Source organism: Uloborus diversus, chromosome 6 (assembly GCF_026930045.1).
Source record: "Uloborus diversus isolate 005 chromosome 6, Udiv.v.3.1, whole genome shotgun sequence".
Taxonomy (NCBI): domain Eukaryota; kingdom Metazoa; phylum Arthropoda; class Arachnida; order Araneae; family Uloboridae; genus Uloborus; species Uloborus diversus.
Window position 1 is genome coordinate 57,434,706 of NC_072736.1, and position 23,524 is coordinate 57,458,229.

The following is a 23,524-nucleotide window of genomic DNA, read 5'->3' on the forward strand; positions in this document are numbered from 1 at the left end:
GTGTTTAAAACTGGGATGCGCAGGTAAGCAAAGTGGTCGATTACCGATTAATCGGCACTTGATAATCGACCAATTAATCGGCAGAGCCGATAAATGATCTTAACGATTATTTTTAATGCTACCAACTTCTCCGTCACTTTTTTCTTTTTTATATTGACTTGAGAAATCTTTACTAATAATAAAGTTGAAAGTCTCTCTGTCTGGGGGGAAGTCTGTAGGATGGGGGCCGATTTTCATGAAATTTGGCACAAAGTTAGTTTGTAGCATGGGGGTATGCACCTGGAAGCGATTTTTTGAAAATTCAATGTGGTTCATTTTCTATTAAAATTTTAAGAACAAAAATATCATAAAATGACGAGTAAATTACGAAATTATCATAACGTGGAACCGTAACATCGGCACAGGCCAATTGGCGAGAAAATTCACCATACATTATTTGTAAATATACAGGCGAACCAAAAGACCTTTTAATTTTTCTATTACGGGCAAAGCCGTGCGGGTACCACCAGTCGTTAATAGTTTATTTTCGCCCAACACGGTATATTTTTCTCCTTTTTCTAATTTTCCAAACATATTGTATTATAGTTTCATACAATTTCTTTGAGTCAATTTTCACGTTATTCTTAATAAAATTACATAACGTTAAATCGACACGAAAATTTTAAAAAATATCATGGGGATAAACCCTGTGGTCAGTAACACTTTTAATTTAAATTTATTAGTTATCTAGTATAAGACTTTTATTTTTTGTAAGAAAACATAAAATTATCTAAAAGCACTATTCTGAAGAGGAAAAGTATCGAAACATGAAAATTTGCAATATTGTACATGTGTATATATTTATTCAAAATAGGAAAGTTAAAAAAAAATAATAATATCACTTCAACCATCAATTTGTAAAATAATAATAATCATAACAAAGTACGCATAAAAGTCTTTTGAAAATCAAAAAATATTTAATATAAAATTTTTTTGAATCAAAAATTTAATAATTTAAAAAGTAAGTTGTAAAATGTATGATGTAACCACATGCATACAAAAAACAAAGTAACTGCAAACTAAAAATGTTGTGCCATTAAAAACTGGGGTGAGGGTATCATAACATAAAATTGGGAAATGATTCTGTTTTTCTTTAAAAAATAAAGCAAAAACAATAGGACGCTTTTTCTTTTTCGTTCGAGAAAGTTAAGGGGAGGTTGCAGTGTGATCATATACACATTTATTGATTTCTGTGACATTTCTGCTCTTCAAAAGATAAATAGAAATAACTTTAATAACATAATAGGGTCATTCTTCAAAAAGTGTAACTTTTCTGTCACACGCCTCTTACGGTAAAAACTTTAAGGAACAATTCATTTAACAATGATTTTTAATTTAATCAAAAATATATCTATTTCAACCTACCAACAAGTTTTTAATAATAATTTTTATTTTAGTATATTTTTGGTTTACAACATGTCAATTCTCATCTACGTGGCATGTCACACTTGTGTGACTGTTTATGTTGCGTAATAACTTATTTAATTTAAAGTATACTTATTTATTTATTATTCCTTTCAAAAGTGCCTCATACTAATTGTTTAAGTACATTTAATTTTTCAATATTGTGTTTTAGTTTGTTTTAGAAGGACAAGGAGTCATGTCACACAATAAATTCTCACCTCCGTTACCTAAACACAAAACGCTATTCCTCATTAACACGTGGCAGTAATGACATCAAATTTTATTTTCCATGATACAAGGGAGCCCCCTTGTTTATTTTCAGGCATAGTTGAAGTTGTGAGATTTTTGTCGAAAAACAAGAAGATAGATTTTGCTTTAAAACCTTAGTGTGGTTATTCGGACTTCTCACAACGGTGAACTTAAATTTCAGGGATGTAAATTAATGTAAAAAAAAAAAGAAGTGAACACGTTTTCATATGCTTAACATGTGCAGACTGTAGCAACGAAGAAAAAAAATTCCATGAGAATTGTATTTATTAGGCCTTTATTAATGGAAAAGTGCTTACCTCCGTGACAGACCTTATCAATGTCATTTATTTCTGAGGTGAAAATAACAGATGGAGGGAAAATACATCAATAATAGGCATTTCTACCAAAATTATAAATTGCCAGTATATCCTCAAATTTACTAAATACTATTTCTTAACATACATTTGAAACAACTAATTAAGCCGTTCTTTAATTAATTAAGGTAGCTTAATATTATATTCCCACTTATCATTAAAATAGCTGATTGTGTGCCCAATTAATAAAATTATTACTTTGATATTTAATTGGTCTCGATTTTTAAATGTTAAAAGGTTTTCTTTTTTCTTTATTTCCGTGAACAAGGGATTTTTTTTTTTAGTTCATGAGTGAAATTATTAGAACTTAGCTGGGCCATTGTTTATGTTTACTTCTTGTGGTAACACTTTAATGTAAGAATTAAAAAAAGAAAACAAAGGTGTCGAAATTGAAAAATATTTGCGCTCAAAAGTTAAGTTTTCCGGAGAATGACCCAATAATAAGCAGATCCTGATTACCTCAGGGGCGTGAGGGGCACAGGCCCCTCCTCTTAGATTTCAGGAGGGGCCCAAGATCTCCTTAATTTATCATAATCATCAAAAATACATGATGATTTCACTCAGAATCTAGAGTACAATGATATCATTGATATTTCTGCAAATGCCAAGACTAGAAAAAAAATCTTTTATTTGTTGAGAAAAATACCTCTTAAAAATTTGATGTCATTTGCAAATCCCAAAACCACTCCAGGTTTAGTCTGTATTTACTCTTAAAAGTTATATCATAGATAATTTTGATATTCACGGTTTGCTGCAAAGGGAAAATTTAACCACATCTTTTATAATTATCATATACTAGTATGTCTCTTACACTTTTTTAATGTACCTATAGGTATAGTATATTGTGAGATGAGGTTCAACCAAATGTAGCATGACTGTGTTAATACGCAAGTATCGAAATATTTTATTGCTTCATTTTATAGAATAAGCGGGATTGGGTGGGGGGGGGGGGGGGGCGCAAAATGAATTTCATGCCCAGTGTCTGCAAATACCTTGGTTGGGTCCTATAGGGGGCCCTGAAGCAGAACTGTGCTCTATGTCCAATATCAGAATGATCGGGCTCTGATAATAAGAAGTTTCCTGCAAGACAGGTGATGTGAAAAGAGTAGGGGAGGGGCGTAGGGTGGGATAAATATTGACTTGATATGGATTAAAAGTCCTTTTTATTTTTGCAAATATGTAGTTGGAGAGGAGGGAGGGGAATGTTTTTACTCATGTTTTTAGCATTCCAACTTAAAAGTCCTGGAATTTAATTATTCATATTTAGTGTCATGTGATTATCAGTTGTGAGGGAGATTCTTTACAATTTAATTCAGTTTTACGCACTTTCTAAACGAAATTGTTTTATTTTTACTCTGTACACTTTCATAGTACATTCTGTACTGAAGTTTACTTATATTATTTATTTATTGTTCATAAATGTCTTTACCACACTCATAGTTTCTTGTTGAAGGTATACTTTTAAAAAATCATTTTAAAGAATATTTTTTCTGCCGATGAATCGGCCATTGAGCGCTTCCCTAGCTTTAAACTAAACGTTTTTTTTATTTTAAGAACTAGGCTTTAGAAACCTTTTTTTCTGAAGCTCATTAAATGTGCGCTTTCTAATAATAAAATTAAAATAATTCAGTACTAGGTTGTCTTTAAAGTTCATAAACACTTGCTAAAAGTGGAAATTTTAGCATTTAGAACAAATTTGTTGCTGTTTTTTTTTCGTTATTACTTGGCAAAGTAAAATTTCAATTATTTGCAAGAGTTTGCGAAATTTTAGGACACCCTTAGTATAATGTGGTGGATTAGCGTGATTGATGTAAAAGAAAAGCGATATTCCCTCCAAAGCTTATCCGGTTAATAGATAGGTTATCTTTTTATAATTTTTTTTTTAAACGATCGTCTCCTCAGTTTCTGTGACGCTGCAAATCTTGGGATACTTTTTGAAGACAAAAACTTGTCCCCTTTTCTAAAACACTTTGATGCACATATTTTGGAACAACTTTCACGAAACATTTCTGAGAATACTTTTAATCCACTTACCTACTTGATCTAGCCCACTTTTTTGACATTTTTTAGAACGAATTTGAGAACATTTTTTGAGCACCGACATCTGTTCCTTCCTTTAGAAACCTGGGTAGCACCCGTTTTCGAACACTTATGTAAAACTCCTTTAATTATGCCAGTATCTTTTGCTGTTAATTTTAAAGCAATTGCGTGTGAAGCTGTCAACCGCGGCCGGGCAATGGTCGGTCCTCGACCAGGGAAGGCCATCCTTTTTGACGGCATTGGTAACATCAACAGAGACACCGATTCACTGCTAAAACTTTTAGTAATATCATAATGAGAGATTTTATTGACGGGTAGTTAAAGGAAGCTGCTTATTTGCATTTTTTGTTTGTGATGTTTATTGTCTCCTACAGGTGACGTCGGGACATCACATCACACCCGAGGGTTCCCTGTTCCTATCACAGTAGTGACTTGCCCAGATTAGGGACCCTCGGAAAGTTAACGCCTGGACAGAGAAGGTTGAAAAATAAGTAAAATTTAAAAGCAGTAACGCAGAGAAAGGGAACGCCCCCCCCCCCCCCCGCAGAGTCATTGGTTTTAACATAAATGCATATTCTAATACAGTAATTAAACATATGATAGGACTGTTTTGATCAACAAAAAAAACCTCTAGAAGGTATTTTTGATCAAAAAAACCCATTCAGAAAGTATTTTTGATCAAAAATTCACTCCAGAAGGTATTTTTGATTAAAAGAACCCAGAAGGTGTTTTTGATTAAAAAAAAACCCATTCTAGAAGGTATTTTTGATCAAAAAACCCCTCAAGAAGGTTTTTCGGGCTGCACTAGTGGTTAAAAGCAATATGTCTTTCAATGCTTATTTTGACCCTTCCCATCTAAGTCTAAGCTTTTTTCATTATTTCTTAAAAAATTATTATTTCTCTCAGTTGCTTTTCTTTTCTCAGTGAGTATTAATGAAATGTTTTTAACCAAGTTGCATATAATATAAATGTAACCATAAAACTTCAGGAGGAAGATACGTACAATGTACTTCCTTTGCAATCGAGAAAGAGAGAGAGAGAGACGGAGAAAGAAAAAGACATCAACTTGCGATCGATTCGAACAGTGGGAGTTGGAATAAGAAGGAAGTCTTCATGAAATGTCTTGTGCTTAAGGATTTTAAAATCGCATTTCGGGCACTAAGTTTTACATTGTTGCTAATTATGCTGTAGTAAAAGTCGATTAATACAAGAATTGTACAAAAAAATTAATCTAATTTTGTACTTAATACAATTTATTGAGAATTGAATCAGAATATTAACCAGGAGTTTCATTAATATCAATTTGATGATTAAAACAGTTTAAAATAATACTTGAAAAAAATCGAAATAGGTTGGGAATATTGTTTCAAAATTTGCTTTCTCCAATGCAATATTAAAGAAACAAAAAATGTTTCGCTGTAGAGAAATCAATCAAATTTTAATAATTTAAGTGCAGTAATTATTTTTGATATTAAAGTTATGGTAGATAAGAGTTATGCTTCAAAAAGAATTTATTTTAAACTCTATATAATCATAGTTTTTCTCTTCCAATTTCTATTGTTCTGATAGCAAAACAAAGTTTACATTACTTCTCTGCTAAGAATTCTCATTGGTTAATAGTTTAGAATTTGAATCTTTTTTATAAGTTTGTATTCAGAGCATCAATTATAAAGCATTTTAGTAAAACAGATTTTAGTACACAAACTTAATGTCTAAATTATTGCTTGAATGATTCTTTGAATATTTTACGTTGGAAATAAATTTAAGTTTTATATTATTAAATTAATGTGAAAATTACTTAAAAAAAAAAAGTTTTTACCGTTTTTTTTTTTTTTTTTCATTTTCTGAGTAAGCGTGCCTGCTCTTATACACATATGGATCTTATTTAACCAACACTAATACAAAATAAGAAAAAGAATGGATACTATGACTAAACCACGATAACTGTCCAAGTGTATTAATAAGTAAAAACACTTTGTGTGATTGTATAAAACTTCACACATTTAAAACCATTACGTTCTGAAGTTGCTCACAGATGTGAATAAAAATTGATTACGTTATTTTTATTCGACGTAATTTACATCGTCTGAAGTTACATTCAGAGAAAAAATTCGTTGCTGAGGGGACAAACTAAGAAGTACTACATATTTTAACTAGAATTTGTATTTTATGCAATTATTTCTTCAACTACAAAACTCGTCCGTCAAGGTATGACGGGTGAAAATTGCTTCTGCATTTGAACGCAGCCACTGGCTGTTAGGTGATAGTTTGATAGTTGCAATTGTAACCCTAACTCCAGTGGATTAACCCTAAACCCCAGTAGATAGCGTTGATTGTTTTGGTTTCTTCGTTTTCCAAAAATGAAAGTCTTACCAGTAAAACAGTTAAGTTACCGGATCAAGTTCGACCTTGTTACAATAAAGCCTTTCTCTACATGTTAAACATTACCAAAACATATTTTCAAATTATAATGCCGTGGCGCGAGTTTCATTGTTGAAACACGCGTGTTACTCGATCATCGGCTATTATTTATATGAGGAATTAAATTACAATTCCTAATGAAAGTTCTCAAAAATGTTCTCAAGTCCTAATGAAACGTTTTAGATCTGAAACTTAGGGAAAAAAGATACATTGATAGGCGAGAAATAGATACATTCAGTTTTCCACCACGTCTTTAGATTTGAAACCTTTTCTTAAAGTTTCAATAGACTTTAAGACCTTATGTCTTGATAATGGAGGCACGAGGGCAAATAGTTCTTGCGTCTAAAACAATGTCTCACTTCCGATTGCTATACTTATTTATTTATTCATGCGTTTCCCTACTTTTCGTATATAAAAAAAAGTTTTTTTTTTGTCTTTGAGCAATCACGAATAGCTTATTTACCTTCACTTGACCGTAGTTGATGTTCCTTTGATTTTTCAGATTGCTATGACGACGTCGATCAAAGTCTAGCTCATTGTTTTTAATATCTATTTAAAGAAACTTTCGTCGTCAAATCGTTTATAATTTACGGTTTTTTTTTTTTTTTTTTTCACTGCCTAACTCAAGCAGATTTTATATTAAAAATTGTTTTTTTTGGGGGGGGGGGGAGGTAAAATCATGTCTTTTCAGGAAAAATGCACACATAGATGAACGTAAAAAGCAAAACTTCATCTAAATACAAAATTTCCAGATTACTTATTCCCATAATTTAAGATTGTTAAGAAATAAAAATACCATAACGTTATGTGCTGTAAATATAATCTTTATGATAAGTGTGCGAGCGCAAGTTGGTCACAATATCTATATCTTTAATTACCGCATCCTAATTACCATTTCTTTTTCTATATATATGCGTCGTATTACCTAATATAGAAAATCACTAACCGTGATATGAATTTCTTCAAAATTTTCATTCCTTTGTAAAACAAGAAACCCAACGAATAGAGTCCTATCGCAATTCGTGATTGTGAAAAACATAATTTGAATCCAAGATGGCGAAATTCAAATGAATGCCACGGACTGCATGCTGAATGCTTTTTTTTTTTTGGAATTGATCACTCTGATGTTCTTTACTATTTTCGTATGTTTCACTCCTCTAAAGAATATCAAGGAACATTTTCACTCATTGAAAAAAATCGTATAAGAGGGTTGATCTAAAAGTAAGGTTCTCATCAATTTTACAAATATACAGCACTGTCTATTCTCATTGAAATTTACATCGTTGAAAAAAAAAAAAAAAAAAAAAAAACGTTTCTCTATTTTTATTTATATTCGCCATCTTTTTCTGTGCATCATTGTCGACGGTGCCCTAACTTCTGCTTAGAGTGCCACAGAATTCCACCGCCAACCCGTTGAGCAAGCGTCACTGCAATCAAGAACGGAGTGGTTTGTTGACTGTCATGCTCCATTCTTCTTGCAGTCCTGAGCTCGAGTCTAGTGATTACCACTTGTTTCCTACTCGTAAGTTTAAGGAACACTTTTATGGCCAACGTTCCTTAAACATCGAAGTCAAAAAAGGGTGAAACGCTTGCTCAGCTGGTTAGCGGTGGAATTCTGTGACACTCGATAGAGAAGTTAGGGCTCCGTCGACAATAATGCACAGAAAAAGATGGCGATTATGAATAAAAATAAAGAAACGTTTTTTCTTTCCAACGATGTAAATTTCAATGAAAACAGACTGCTGTTTTTTTTTTTTTTTTTTTTTTTTTTTTTTTTTTTTTTTTTTTGTAAATTTGAAGGGAACTTAACTTTTGGATCGACCCTCGTACATCTACGTAGGCTGTTCAATAAGTAATAAGTCTAATTTTACTGCCGCGAAACCACTCATCGGAATGTTAATCTCTTTGGCATGAAAAATGTCTGTTGCCTGTATTAACAAAAGCGATCGATAGTTGTCACGTACAGACTCATGTTCCTGAGTATCACGTAATTGAATTGAAGCCTGTTGGCGGGCGCCTACAAGTCGCAGCCAGTTGTCAAAACGGAAGCGTCGTTGAAACACAGTTACGCGATTAAAGTTTGTTTTCGTCTGCAAAAATCAGCAGCGGAGGTCTTTGATATGAGACGTGAAGTTTGCAACGATGAAGGATGCAACGTTTAGAGTCAGTACTTTTTGCTGGCATAAAGTTTTGAAAGAAGGCAGGCAAAATGTGGAAGATATTGAACGTGAGGAACAACCTTCACAGAGACATGATTAACACTGCTGACTGCTGCTATTATCATCAAGGGGAATAACAGAATTATTTTACGTCAGTGATTTCTGACTGTTTCCTTAACTAAAGAAACCATTACGAGGCAAACATTTTGAAAGCAACAAAGCATGTCTAAGCTCTGCGGAGGCGGTTTTGAGTAAGCTCTCACAAACTTAACGTTCACAAGTTTTTAAGAAGCGGAGAGAACGATGGAATAAATGCATTTAGTCTGGCAGAAGGTATGCTTAAAAAAAAAAAAAACATATAAACTTTAACGATGAAAGCTGTTTTGTATTTTTTTATAAATTTGGTCTTATTACATGATGAACAGCCCTCGTATATTCAAGTTTTACTTTGCATTCTTCGGCTCCCGTTACTTGCGTCTATAAACATGCACAGCCTTCTCCCTTTTAGGCGGCAAGGAGGATTCGGGACTGGTGAAGAGCAACGGCGGCGAGACGGGAGGCAGCGGCGGTCTGCAGGTGCTGGACACCCTACACGGCGGCAACCACGGCCAGAACGCTGGAGTAGAAGGCGGCGGTGGCGGCGGATCCGGCAACGAGAAACCTGTCAAACAGAAGCGGCACCGGACCCGGTTCACGCCGGCTCAGCTCCAGGAACTCGAGAGGAGCTTCTCCAAGACCCACTACCCCGACATATTCATGAGGGAGGAGCTGGCCATGCGGATAGGGCTCACAGAATCCAGGGTTCAGGTTGGTGGACGATATTTTCTTACATGTTGGTGTACTGGTATAACTTACACTGTGTAAAAAAATCCTGAAATTTTACTGCAAAAGTTACTGGCATCCATGTTGCCAGTAACATTTTAACTTTCTTATATGCTAGTATGCATTATTCTTCTTTACGCTTATGACCTTTGTAAACAGCTGAATAACGTGATCTGTGTCGGTATGACGAGATAAGTTGTAAAGCGAATGCAAAATGACAATTGGGAAGACTAACTAGCTACTGTCCGACATTTTAACGCAAAACCTTACTCGAAATTGCGCATGCGTCAGGTCTCTGCTGACTTTATTAAAACAGGGGTTATAGCACGAAGGAAGTAACGAGTAAGCAAAAACCGAATGCATCGGGGAGTATGCTTCCTTAAAACATCACCCCTTTTTCAATTGAAACCGTTCGCAGCTGCTAGTCGCGGAGTTTGAGAGCAGACAGTAAACGCCTGTCTGCTAAACGTAACGGTATTTTCTTCATCACGTGTGTGTGTATATATATATATATATATATATATATATATATATATATATATATATATATATATACGCAAGGAGATGGTTTATGGGGTTCAAACCCCCGCCGACATTTTCTTCCAAAGAAATGCTTCCCATTATTTATTTATTTATTTGTGGTGAAAAAATATATATGTTGTTTGTTTTTATTTATTCAAGTTTATTTGAAAGATGAAATTAGTATTACTGAAAAAATGTATAAACTCAGTACTTTATCTGCAGTACTCATTTTTATGATAGTTATTGAGAACATTTATTATGTATGGCATTTTGGTTTACCCCTCCCCCTCGATTTAACTAATCTATTGTAACGAAAGTTAATAGAATATAAGAATGAACTCAAATCTGATTTACCATTTAAATTTTCTAAGGATAAAATTCCTTCCGAACTAAAAGTCTGTTTACGACTTCGATGCAATGGCGTAGCGAATGGGGCGGTGGTATAAAAACACCACCCCAGAGGCATTGCTTTTAACATAAATGCGTATTTTAATACAGTTGTAGAAGCATATGAAAGGACTGTTTTGATCAAGAACCCTCCCCCCCCCCCAAGAAAGTATTTCTGATCAAAAATCCCCTCCCCAGAAATTATTTCTGATCAAAAATCCCCCCCCCGCAGAAAGAATTTTTGATGAAAAAACCCTCTCCCCAGAAAGTATTTTGATCAAAAAAAACCCTCCCCATAGAAGGTTTTCTAGCTGTGCTAGTGACCTGATGCATGGGTATGTATAAGAACTCCGACATCATTGACAAAACATCGATGACCGAAAAAATATCAATAAAAATAATAAATCGAATTGAGCAAATCGCTTTATGAAACATTGATGTTTCTGAAAAACATCGTATTTTATGCATTTAATAAGTATACAGGGTGTTCCGTTTTAACCTGCAGGACCTTTATTTTCGCCCTGTATGTATACTTCCAATTGCAAAAATGCTCAAAATCATATGCAGAGTTAAGGTATCATAAGTTTGAATCAAAAATAGAAATGAGCCAAAAAATACAAAATGTGCTTTTTTATACGGACCCGAGGTCCTCTAACTAATATTTAGAGAAATAATCTTCATTCAAAACTATTACTGACACAAAAAACTTGACATTTGTGCGACCAAAACTCAAGGAGATATTCCAGATTAAAGTTTTAAGGGACCATACAAAAGATGAGATTGGAAGTTATCGCCCTTTCAGAGGAATGTCAGGTTATCGAAGTAAATAAAATAAGTATTTATATTTTTCATTGCTGTTCCAAAATAAATGCAAATGTTATGCTATGATACACAAAAGCTTACTTCAAAACCTCGAACAATTTGAAAAATCACACTATATGCACACATATAATTTTAAACCCTTGTTTTCCGCTATATTTAATCCAAAAAAAGTGTTTTTGATGGTATAAGTCACAAAACGCTGTATTTCATAGCTCGGTGAATATTGGTCGTACTAATGTCAAACCTTTTCTGTTGGAATGATTTTTCAAAGGAGAAAATTTCCCTAAATGAAACTAAGGGGACCTAGGGCCCGTATAAAAAGTTAGTGCTCATAAATTTTCAGTTGATACTTTTCAACTGTCAAAATAAAATTAAAAACTTCACTAGTGTAATAAGAGCTCTGAACAATCCGTGCAGTTTAACGTTTCAATATTTTTATGTTGTTTTTCTTTTAGTTAGAGTTCTATTATTTTTTAAATGAATATTTAAGTTCAAATTAAGTTTTAAGAACAATTACTTAACATACACGCATTTGAAAGGGAAAATATTTTCAAAACTATACAAATAAATACAACAACTTAAAACAGGTACCACTGAGGGTGATGTGCAGTAAACACAGATATTATAATTTTTATCTAACTTTATTCAGCAATTTACGGGGAAAAATAAATATACTTCAGGACTTAATAATTTATGTTCACAGACTAGATTTTTTTCGCTTACTAACTAAGCTCTTTTGAGAAAAGGACAGGTATTCCAATTTGTTTCAATTTTATAACTATCAAATTCTCATGAACATAATTAATTCAAGTTTTTTTTTCGATAATGGCTTTTCTATTTACAAATTGAAGATCGATAATGGTAAAATATCCAACACAAAACATCGATGGGTAACTTTGTACCATACGGCTTAACTTGACCCCCCACCCCCCAAGACTTTAGTATATTCCGCTTCAAAAGAAACTAGAAGGCCCAGTGTTGCAGTCTGCTGGCAAGATTATACAGTGGATTCCGGTTAATTGAATCAGTGGTTAATTCAATCAACCGCTTTAATGAATCAAATTGTCAAAAACAGAACAAAAATACGGATTTATTGATTTAGCCGCTTTATGGAATCGAAACTCTTTGCAACAAACATGATACATATAAGCGACGACCCCTGTAATATCGATTTGCTAGTTTTTATTTCTGAAAATAAGTTGTCGACACTGAATATACAGTTCGTTGTATTGTGCAAAATATATTTCTGAAGTTACTGTGTAGAAGCAACTCTTGAAGGCTGAGTTGAAGTTCTCTTATGCCCTAAATAGCAATATTCTACGCAATATAATAAATTATAGAAATATTGTAACGCTATGGGAAAAAAAAGGAGGGGGGATTTTTAAACAGCTTAGAAGCATCTTTTGTTCGGTTTTCTTTCTTTCTCTTATGTTCAAAGTCACACTACTTTTATAAAATTAAATTATTTTACATCACATTTCTCCCGTGATTTAAAGCAGTGGTTTTCAACTTGGGGGAGCTCGTCTCCCTAAGGGGCGTACAAGATTTTCAAGGGTGGCGCAAGTGTATAAAAAATGAAATTGAAAAGTGAAACCAACTGTAATTTACTTAACTTTGTGGTTACATCTAATAGTGCCAACCCTCTCATTAATGGCTTGAAAGTGGTAGGTATGGGCGAAGGGGGAGGAGGGGGGCGAGGTTTAAAGCCAAACTCACTAAGATCCTAGATAATCTCAAATAAATTGTATCTATTTCTTTATTGCATAGATACCATATGTTCCAATAATAATATGTTAAAAATAATGTTATATGTAGTAATATTAAATTTAGTGTGTGAAATTGCTAAGATTTATATTTAATAACCAGTTTTAGCTATCCTAACTTACCGTATCTGATTGCAATACTTGTAATTAAGTGAGGGCGTGAGCTCATGTCCATGTCTAAGGTGTCGTAGAACCTGAGAGGTTGAGAGCAATTTGATAAAAGTGACCCCAATTGGCGATATAACTTCGAATCATGTTAATAGTTCTCTTTAAATGGTTTTTATAGTTATCAGTAGCTGCGTTGCAAAGTCTACCTTGAAAATAAAAGTTGACGCATATTCAACAATCGGGCTTAAATAAAATATAAAAAAAATTTGTAAAATTTCCCGTCAACGTGTAGAAAAGAGCAATTTCACGCCTCAAAATTCAAACTTAGATCTCTCTGTTTTTTTTTTTTTTTTTAAATTCCAAAAGTTCAATCATTGTTGTTAATATGCGTAAACATTCCGTTCCAAGGATTTTCTGGTGAAACTTTCCCTAAGAACCTCTCATGTGAATTTCTGAGCATCAAAGGAACTCTATGCCGAATTTGGCAAAGATCGGACGTAAACTGGCTTTGTACAAGGAACACACACATACGACACACATCTATTATAATATTTTCTACAGAAAGATTTCTTAATTTTGGATAAGAGTAGATTACTTCAGCAGTTTTTCTTCTTTTATGACACGAAACCAAATGTATAGGAACCAAAACACTATTTAAGCAAGACTCGGGCAGTTAAAATTGCAAAGGCGGATCAAAAGCTGTATTTTGCGGCTCAAATCACTTATCAAAACTCTGGGAAACGAACCCGGAATTGGATTTATCCCCTACTGGGTCAACAAACATACAGTCGGAAGTTGTAAGCTTTCTTTCCCTTCTCAGAAGACATCACTAAAGGTGATTATTGCAGATTAATATTTACATGTTGAAACCACATGTGGAAGGGTTTACAGATAACGACGGCTCGGAAAATTACAGGAATTGGTTGTTCATCAAAGGTCTTCTTTGAAGCCGTTATCTCTACTCCTTGGCCAGTTCAGTTGAATTGTATGGGATACCTACAACAGCGTTGACTCAGCACATGGTGGGTGGCTAATGGCTGTCACTTTAAACTTGATCATTGAATTTTGTTCAGTATGTGCGATAAGTCAAAAGTCAAACATTTTCAAGTAACTAAGAAGGGTGGGATTCAGGGTTTTGTTAAATTTCCTCCTCTCAAAAAAATAAATTAATTAATTAGTCACTGAAAATTAACAGTACAAATGATGCTTCGTTTTGCATTTTTAGATATTTTTTTTTCAAAGAATAGAACGTTTTTGGAATATATCTTACTGTATATTGAAGATTTCAGTAATTTTGTTGCGTTTAAAATTAAATTAAAAATAAATAATATTTTAAAGGGCAAATTTTATTTTAAAATGTTTACTGGAATATTATCCATACTATCACGGCTTCATGCAGGTACATTTTTCAATTTTTTTCAAATGCTCATTTTTTCTTTGGTAAATGTGATCTTTCTTTTATTTCTTTACGGGAAAGAGTGGAGAAAATTTCCATATGTGCTGTTCGTAAGAAATCCTCACACTACATTATCACACAAAGGTAGAGAAATCAATTACTCTTCTACTTCAGAAAATAATAATTAAAATTCGCAGCAAGCATTACTACTTTGAGGCGCCATGTTTAACGATTCGGTTTTAAGCTGTAATTTAGTTAAAGTAATTATCTTAAAATTTAAAGGATTACTACAAATAGTTTCTTTGGAAACTCAAACAATGCAAAACCCGATTTGAAAATAAAAAAAACTTTTTTTTTTTCAAAGAATTCCATACAATTTCAAGTTTTTCGTCTATTTGTTTCATATTTAATTTCAACCATCTTTATAAAAGACGACAATTCAAAAACATCCTAAATTGTAACCAATCCTAAAATGCGAGGAGGAATAAAAATGATTGTGAAACTTAATTCTGTCTGACTACTGAAATTTTTATGGGTCTCGCTGTCCTATCATTTTGCAAATGACCCATTTCTACTTCTTTTACAGTTCCTGTTTCAATGTTAGGCATTAAAAGAGCAGAATAAAATACCACGAGCAAAAACTAGATGTTATTTTAACGACCTTTTCAGAAACACGAGTCCCCCCCTCATTCTACGGTCAAACCACCCTTAAAAACCGTAAAAACAGGCGTTGTCCATTAGTGCACTTAGAGCGAGTCGGATATGAATTAAAAACGAGGAACACAAACACAAAGGCGCCCGAGCGAAACCACCTTCACACTTTACACCAGGATATTCGGAACGAGGGGAAAAAATAGGACGAATGACACTGGAGGGGACGTCCTATACTCGGGGGACTTTCCTCGGCACAGTGACAGGCGATCGGGAAGGAACATGGACTACCCATTAGGGAACACATCCCTTCGTCACAAATCGGGACATTTCGGGACCTCGGGATTTTCTGGCCACCGAAGAGTAATGAATACCCGTCGCTTGACACCCCCTCCTCTCCCGCCGCCTAGGACGGTTGACGTTGCCATGGAGCCTGTGATTTAAATCGCAGGGTGGCGGACACTTTGTTAACTAATAGAGTGCAGCCTTTTGACAGCCTGGAGGGTCGGTTAATGAAATTTATACGAGAACCTGTTCACTCTCGGTATGTGGATGATTGGGCTCTGCGAATATGGCAGATCGCTTTGGTTGCCATGCCTTGTCAGTGGATGCTAGACAATGCCCGGAGCAGTAAGGGTTTTAAAAAATAGATGCGTTTGAGTAGTATAACATCTCGCAACAGTTTCAAAATAATAATGATAACGGAATCATAAATGTGTCAGATCTAGTTAACTCTGCGCTCTCAGTCCCATAGTACTTGATTAGATCCGTTTACATGACAGCTGCAACGTTTGAATTTAATCGTTATTTGCAAGTGAGAAAGGGTTGAAATCGAAGTTCAATCTATATAGAGGTTTCTTTTTTTTTTTTTTTAAACTGGTAAAATCACCCAATAGGACGGTACTTCCTAATGTAAATTTTTTTTTCTTTTTAAGCAATCACGAATTGCTTATTGTTTTCGTTAAATGACATCCGTCCTTCGATTTCATTTTCCTATCCTTACAATGCAGGCGTACATGTACCGTAGAATCAAATTATTTATAAACGACCTTCTCGACTTGACACAATCCTTCTTACGCGAAAACAGTATCCAGCATATAACATCCAGCATCCAGTCCCTGGCATTCATTCGAATTTTGACATCTTGGATTCAAGTTATGGTTGAGATAAAAGCTATTAGTAGAAATCCAACGAGTAGGGTCCTATCGCAATTCCTGATTGCGAAAGACATAATTTGAATTCAAGATCTTAAAATTCAAATTTTTTAAAAAAATCCAAATCATGCATCTGAGATTTGCGGAGAATGACGGAACTTGTTTTCCAACAGTTGATGCTTTTCGCTGTTCCCAGAAAAGAGGTCTAAACTACAGTTGTGGAGGTTATAGGATATAGATGTTTGCTTATTTTACAGGTCCGATTTTTTTTTCTTTTTTACAATGCTACAGTAATCGAATTGTACTACTTTTATACGCTGGAAACTACAGCCTCATAAGTCATAATCTCTTCTGCATTAAAGTTAAATATGTGCTTTTTCAGTATTTATTCAATTTCAGGCATAATGCATGGGATTATAAGGAAAGAAAATCATTTTAGAGATGACTATGGGGTAGAATGCAATGTTTAGCAAAATACGCAAATAATGGTCTAAGGGTGAAGCAAGTTTCTTTCTTTTTCTCCCCCAGCAGTAGAGAAGTGAAAGTGCATTTGAAAATGGTGTGTGCGTTCATTGCGCAAGGTCTTCTTCAAAAGAGGGGTTACTAATCTAAACCACACATGCCCATTCTAAACGATTTTGGGAGAATTTATAAAAATAGTGTTTTTTACCTTTTTTTATGGAAAATGCATTTATATATTTATATAGATTGATTTCATTTGATAAGTATTCTTAAGAGAAACCTTTCAAAGTTAAGAAGACTAATAAACTTGTAGTTAAATTTTCAAATTAGGACATGTCTTGGACATAATAGTCATGTTTGTGATTAAAATCGTAATGGAATGAACAATGCTCACTAGATATGCTCACTAATTTTGCTGCAAGGAGGACCTAAATTTACTTGTTTAACTCCGGTATGGCACAAACGTTTTTTTTTTTTTTTTTTTTTTGGAATTTGTAGCTTTGATGCAATATATACCCTCTTAACACATTTGGCGTCTCTGGTCAGGACAACGCAGGGAATAGGAATATAAATTATTTTACATTGTGAGTGTATTCAGTTGACTCATACTGGAATGCAATAGCAAGAAAAGGAGGAAAAAAAGTTTTTCAAAGAAAAAACCATTGTTTTTCTGGAGATAAATCATAGCTTTGAATACTCGTTACAGCCGAACTAGAACCTATGCACTCAAACCATTTTGAATACATCTAAATCCATAATTTCATCCAGATCTGTGACCCTCTAAAAGTCCATGATAACTTGCACTAAGTAGGAAAAAAAACATAAGCTTCAAAATTTGAAACAATATAAAGAGAAATTAAGCGTATGCTGACAATTCTGAAAATTCGAACCGAGAAATATAGGAGGCTATGCAATATATTTGTTATAAATTATTGACAAAAGATAAAATTGGAAAACGCAGTTTATCTCAAATGGAGAGGAGTATTAAATGTGTATAAAAACATTTTTTTTTTTTAAATCATATTCTGAACTGACGGGAAATCATAATTTTAACAAATTTAATTAACTAAAAATTAAAGTTTTAAGAATATTTCACGAATTTTTAATGTTGAAGCGTATTTCTGAATTTGGTTTTCATTGATTTGATACTAAAAAGCTGGAAAGTTATTCAAAAAATTATTATATCAGTTTATTTTGAAACCTAATTTTTTTGAATTCTTAACCATATTAACACAAGATTTCGAGTAATTTTTATTATATTGTGCTTTAGGAAGTCCTGCTGTGATGAAAAAATTTATTTAAAAAAAAGGATGGAAGATTATTGCATCATTCTTTTTTTTTTTATTTTGATCCCTGTCTCAACTATTTTTTTCCCCTTAGTACAATATTAGAGGCTCCACCTCCTGCTCTCTTTGCTCCCCAACTCTATTGAGGAAGATAGGGTTACAGATACGCAGACACACAGACAAGCAGACGCGCAAAGGTTTTAATAATATGCACTGTTAAAAATTCAGGAAACTTTTATGACAAATATTTCTGTAAAATGGAGTGTTTACAGTACAGAAAAAAATTACAGTACAGTAAATTGTACCGAAAAAAAAAAAAGATTGCAGCGCCAATTGATACAAAACGTGACTCAACAGTTCCAAGCTGATAACACCGTATTTCCCCTCACTCGATGTGACCTAACTGGTATAGTGGTCAGCGAAGCCGTTTGCCAATACGAAAGCCCTGAGATCGAACCTGCTGCTCGCATTTTGCGTTTTTTCAATCTCATTTATTCTTAAGGGGGTCCGGGACACATTTTGAAAAATTTTTTATTATGTACTTTAGAGTTTTGAAATTTTTTGAACTGATTCATCATTTATTAATAAGCAAAATCATAACATAAATATGAAAAAAAATTATTTTTTTATTTAAATTTAATTAGTTTTTTTCAAAAAAATGGGGTTGCTTTAAATTGCTATAACTCAAAATATTGTTGGTCAATTTTCATTTTTTTTTCAAAAAAGTACGCACAAATATCTAAGCTTTAATTTTTATTCGTCGATTTTAAAAATATTGATTCAATAAAAAATAAAAAATATTTGAAGAAAAATTCAAAGATACTTTTTTTTAAAAAAATCATAATTTTTGCAGTAAACGTTTTTTTCAAATTCGCCGAATAAAAATTAAAGTAAATTGCTTGGAAAAGATATGCTCCAAGTTTCATTACTTTATCTCTATCGGTTCCTGACTTATAAGAGTTTGAATGCAAGAAATCGGGAAAAATTGCATCATGGAGAAAAACGCGTTTAAAGTTTCAAAGTTATGTACACATTCGTTAGATGCATGCAACAAAAATAACTATAACTTTCGTTCTATTTAAGGTAGAAACAAGATTCAAACGTCCTCTTAAGCAGAAAAAAACGGAGCAATTTTTCAAATTATAAAAAAAAATTGCAAAATTTGAGGGTTTTGTGTCCCGGACCCCCTTAATACAGTAAAATAGAATTTTGCAGTAAAATTTAGGCAACATGCCAGTAACTTTTACCCTAAAATTTCAGGACTTTTTTTAGCACTGTAGATTAGCCAAAGGCATGAAAGTGATTTCGGAATCGAGAACTGAAAATGTCAGACATGAAAGAAAAAAATTCCAAAGGTGTTTGGAGTGAATCCCCAGAACCTTTGGTTTTAACACATATTGTCAATCTTTTTGTGACAGTTTATATCCATGTAAACAGTTGGAAAAAAAAATGTTTGTACGAACTCGCCTTGGAGTATGTGGGGATGGGGACTCACCAGATGAAAAGGTGGTTTGAAGTCGATTAACATTAAATTTACACTATTTTTTCAATAAAAACCCAAATATTCCGTGGGGGGATCAAACTCTTACCTCTAAGAAGGCGAATTGTGGTTGTGCTGCTGTCTGACGTAAAGTTGAAAATTTTCTAATTTTACCGGAACCAATTACAAAAAGTGCACAAGTAAAAGTATATAACAATGTGAAAAAAAAAAAAAAAAAGAAAAACCTTTTGACATAAGGATAAAACTAACAAAAGAATTAACGGTTAAAGGTGAAGTATTTTTTTTTAATTAAATGTCTTTATCGGTGCAATGTTTTATAAACACCCTGTATTTCATCAATACAAGCTATTTGCTGTAAAAAAACGTTGCTCTTAAAAAACTTCGCTCTTAATATAACACCTCTCATTTTAAAATGATTCATTCATCGCACACACACCATTATCTCTTTCTCTCTCTCTCTCTTTTTATTCTTAAATCCATCGCCATTCATTTAAATTATTTATTTTTCCAAAGTAATCTCTTTGTATATAATACTTTTATATGTATTTTATAGTTAACATGTACGTGAGAAATTAATTCATTATTAAGAACAAGTTCTATTTTAAAAACCTATAGTCAACTAATTTCGCTTTTAATAATTTATAAAACGCAGCTGAAAGTTTCGAAAAATACCTTTTTTATTTTCCTCTTTACCTTCTAAAAGTATCTTGTGAGTCGAATCCCCATCCACTAATGTCTCCCCTCCCCTCCTCCCCGGAAAAGACGAATCCGAAGTCAGGAATTGATTAAGATGTTGAGAGAACTGCAACCATCCGAAGCATTTGCACAATCTCTTCCAAATTATTCCTCCATCAGGGAGGGAAAAGAAGAGGAAAAATAAAAGAACTTTTTCCCTTTTAAAGAGAAACTTTTTTTTATTTTTCCCTCCTCGCGAGAAGGATTGAGAGAAAAATGAGTTTTGCCCCGGTTGTCTTTCCGTCTTCTTTTCTTACAAAACAGTCACCGCTTCTGCTCCTCCTATGCGAGGATTTTTTTCCCCCTTTTTGTGTTTCTTATTTTGATTATAATTTTTTTTGGAGGGAAGGAGCGTTAATTTTTCTTCATTAACGGCAAATCCCCTGCCAATAGCAAAACCCAAAATGCGTTGCTGAGTAGAAATGGTTTTTGAGATAGAGTTATGCGTCCAAGAAAATGGAGAGTTGAAAATATTTAAAAAAAAAAAAAAAAAGGAAATGAGGTTTCAAATTTTTCACCTGCACACGTTTTGCGAATTTTAATAAGGAAAGGTTTTGTTTTCTAAAACGATGTTCTCAACCCCCCTCGAACACTATCATCTTACATATACGCATTAAAACACGAAAAAATAAACGGGAATTTCCTTTTTAGAGTTTTGTAAGAAAATACAGATTATTTTTTTCGTTTAAATATAACTTTAAAATTGCTCTTTGTCACTTTGTTTGTGGAAACTTAAATGGTTTCGAAATGAGACGGCAGAAGTTTAATGACGTTAACTGTAGCATGACTTCATTAAAAGATTCATCATCATCTGCTGTAAAACACTAAAGGAAAGTATCTTCCTTTTACGAAAACTCATTTAAATTTAAGTTATTAGGAAAATTTCACTATTTCTTAAAAATCTAGTGGATAAGAGACTGATTTATGTATATTATAGAGCTAACAAACATTAATGCCGTCTAATTCGCACGTCACTAGACACCATTATATATTTTTTAGATAAGAATGAAGCGTTTCTCTTGCTTTGGTTTGCAATAAAGCACTTTGCATTTACAATTATTTTTTAGATCGTTAGTCATGTTTTTCAAAGAAAAGTTTTAGTTTGATGATCACAACTTTGCGCCAAACATTGAATTAACAAACACGAAGACTATAATTTTGAACCCTATAGTCCTTTTTTTACTGTTTTTATACTTACACGATGCACAACATTCAAACTCACTTTGCCAAATTGAATTGTTTTTCTTCCTTTTACAAAATAGGAAGTATTGTGTTCGCGAAAAAAAAAAATTCACTCAAAAATCGACCTTAATTACCATTTTGCTCACCCCCGAATGAATGTTGAGTTTTTTTTCCTTCTTTTTACGACTCGACCACAGGTGAATAAGTGCCTAAGAACGTATAGACACGCGAAATATCCATTTTGACGATTCCCGAGTTAGTTACAATGAGTTTTCTCGTGACGTCTGTATGTACGTATGTGCGTATGTATGTCGCATAACTCAAAAACGGTATGTCCTAGAAAGTTGAAATTTGATACATAGACTCCTAGTGGGGTCTAGTTGTGCACCTACCCGTTTGGTTGCATTCGGGTGTTTTTAAGGGGGTCTTTTGCCCCTTTTTGGGAGGAAATCATTGTTAATTTCGATGTAAATTCAAGTGATGTTACAATTTGGCGGACACTTGGCAATATATCGCCTGTCTTTTGGTCGTCAAGTTTTTTCGCCAACTTGGCGGCAAATTTGGCGATTTTTTTAAAGTCTGGTTTTAATTTGACCACTTTTGGTGATATTTGGAAAGTAAACTATTGAATCACATTAAAATTACCAATAATGGGAAAATGACATTAAATTGGAGTAAAAGGAAGTCATGTGCGGCACACATCAGCTCGTTTATTTATTTATTTATTTTTATCTTTCTTTAAACTTCAAACAATGGTTTCGATCTTTTGTACATCACTTGCGGAATTCTCTTCTGACACTTCATCAACCTCAATCTTTCCCAAATATTTTACCAAAATAGTCTTTAACTAAAAGCGATCAAATTACTGAAAGACACCTTTTGAAATCTATTTTGTTACTTGTTTGACTATTTAATATCTGTGCATATGCGTACAGTTAAATAAAGTTGAAAGTTTTCAAAAAAAAAAAAAAAAAAAAAATCTGTTCTTTTTTAAACAAAAGAGTGCTTTTAATAATTCTCTTAACTCTAGTTTTGTCAGTAAGGTTGTGATAGTTTGTAAATGAATATGGATTTTTTTTTCTCTTTACAAGTAATAACACAATTATCGTTCCAGACAAAAGTTGAAAACTTCCTCGAAACTTGAAAAAAAAAAGGTACATGATGAACCTTTTTGGTTTTGTTTATACAAATACCATAGTAGCATTTAAAGGAGAAAAAGTTTGCAATTTAGTTTAAAACTTTTGTGCCATGTTAGGTTGTTTTCTCGACGTTTCGATGCCGGGAGCAGCTTAGTGGATAGGGCACCTGACTCTTGATCGAAGGATCCAGGTTCGTAGCCGATCGCCATCTAGTACTCTCCAAATACATGCAGAGTATGTGATCGCTAAATCCGTACTCCGGGGGCCCGAAAGTCCTAAGTTCGGTTATTAGCAGTTACTATGTGTGCAGGATTCCCGAAGACTTTCCCTCCCTTTCAGAAATGTTTTTTTATAATGAATTAAATAGTATTTATTACTGTGAATAATAAATTACTCAAATGTTCCAAACATTCTTATGAGGTTAAATGCCCATATAAAATCCGTTTCATGTTTTTTTAAAAATACCAACAATATCAAAAATAAAAACTGTTTAAAATTGCTTACGTTCAAACAAATAAAGCTGATCCATTATTGACACACTTTTAACGTTGAAAAGTGAGAGATGTTTCATTGGAAGCCACCTTCTTTAAATGTTGAAAATACCTTAATAAATAAATGTGAGAGGAAATCCATTTCATTTCAAATTGAAATTAGGTTCACCTGAATAACCTAACATAATTGCTTTTTTTGATCTTTTCTCCCCCCCGTCCCATTTTCTCCCCCCATTTTCTATGTTAAAATGACAATGATAAATAAAAGGACAAATATTTTTGTACACAATGTTGACCAAAAGAAGAAAAAGATAGCATCTGCCAACAGTGTAATGTAATCGGACATAAACATAAAGCTGTGCTAAAATAATCTGCTTATCTAATAAAATGTGCTTCATACACACATTATAAATATAA

General features: G+C 33.2%; 1 protein-coding gene across 1 annotated transcript in view; it reads left to right on the plus strand.

Annotated features, from left to right (window-relative positions):
- LOC129224768 (homeobox protein orthopedia-like) overlaps positions 1–23,524 on the plus strand; it is a 130,745-nt gene that overhangs the window by 47,588 nt on the left and 59,633 nt on the right. The window contains exon 2 of the mRNA XM_054859316.1: positions 9,180–9,493. Within this exon, the coding sequence (XP_054715291.1) occupies positions 9,180–9,493 (314 nt within the window). The remainder of the gene's footprint in view (positions 1–9,179; positions 9,494–23,524) is intronic.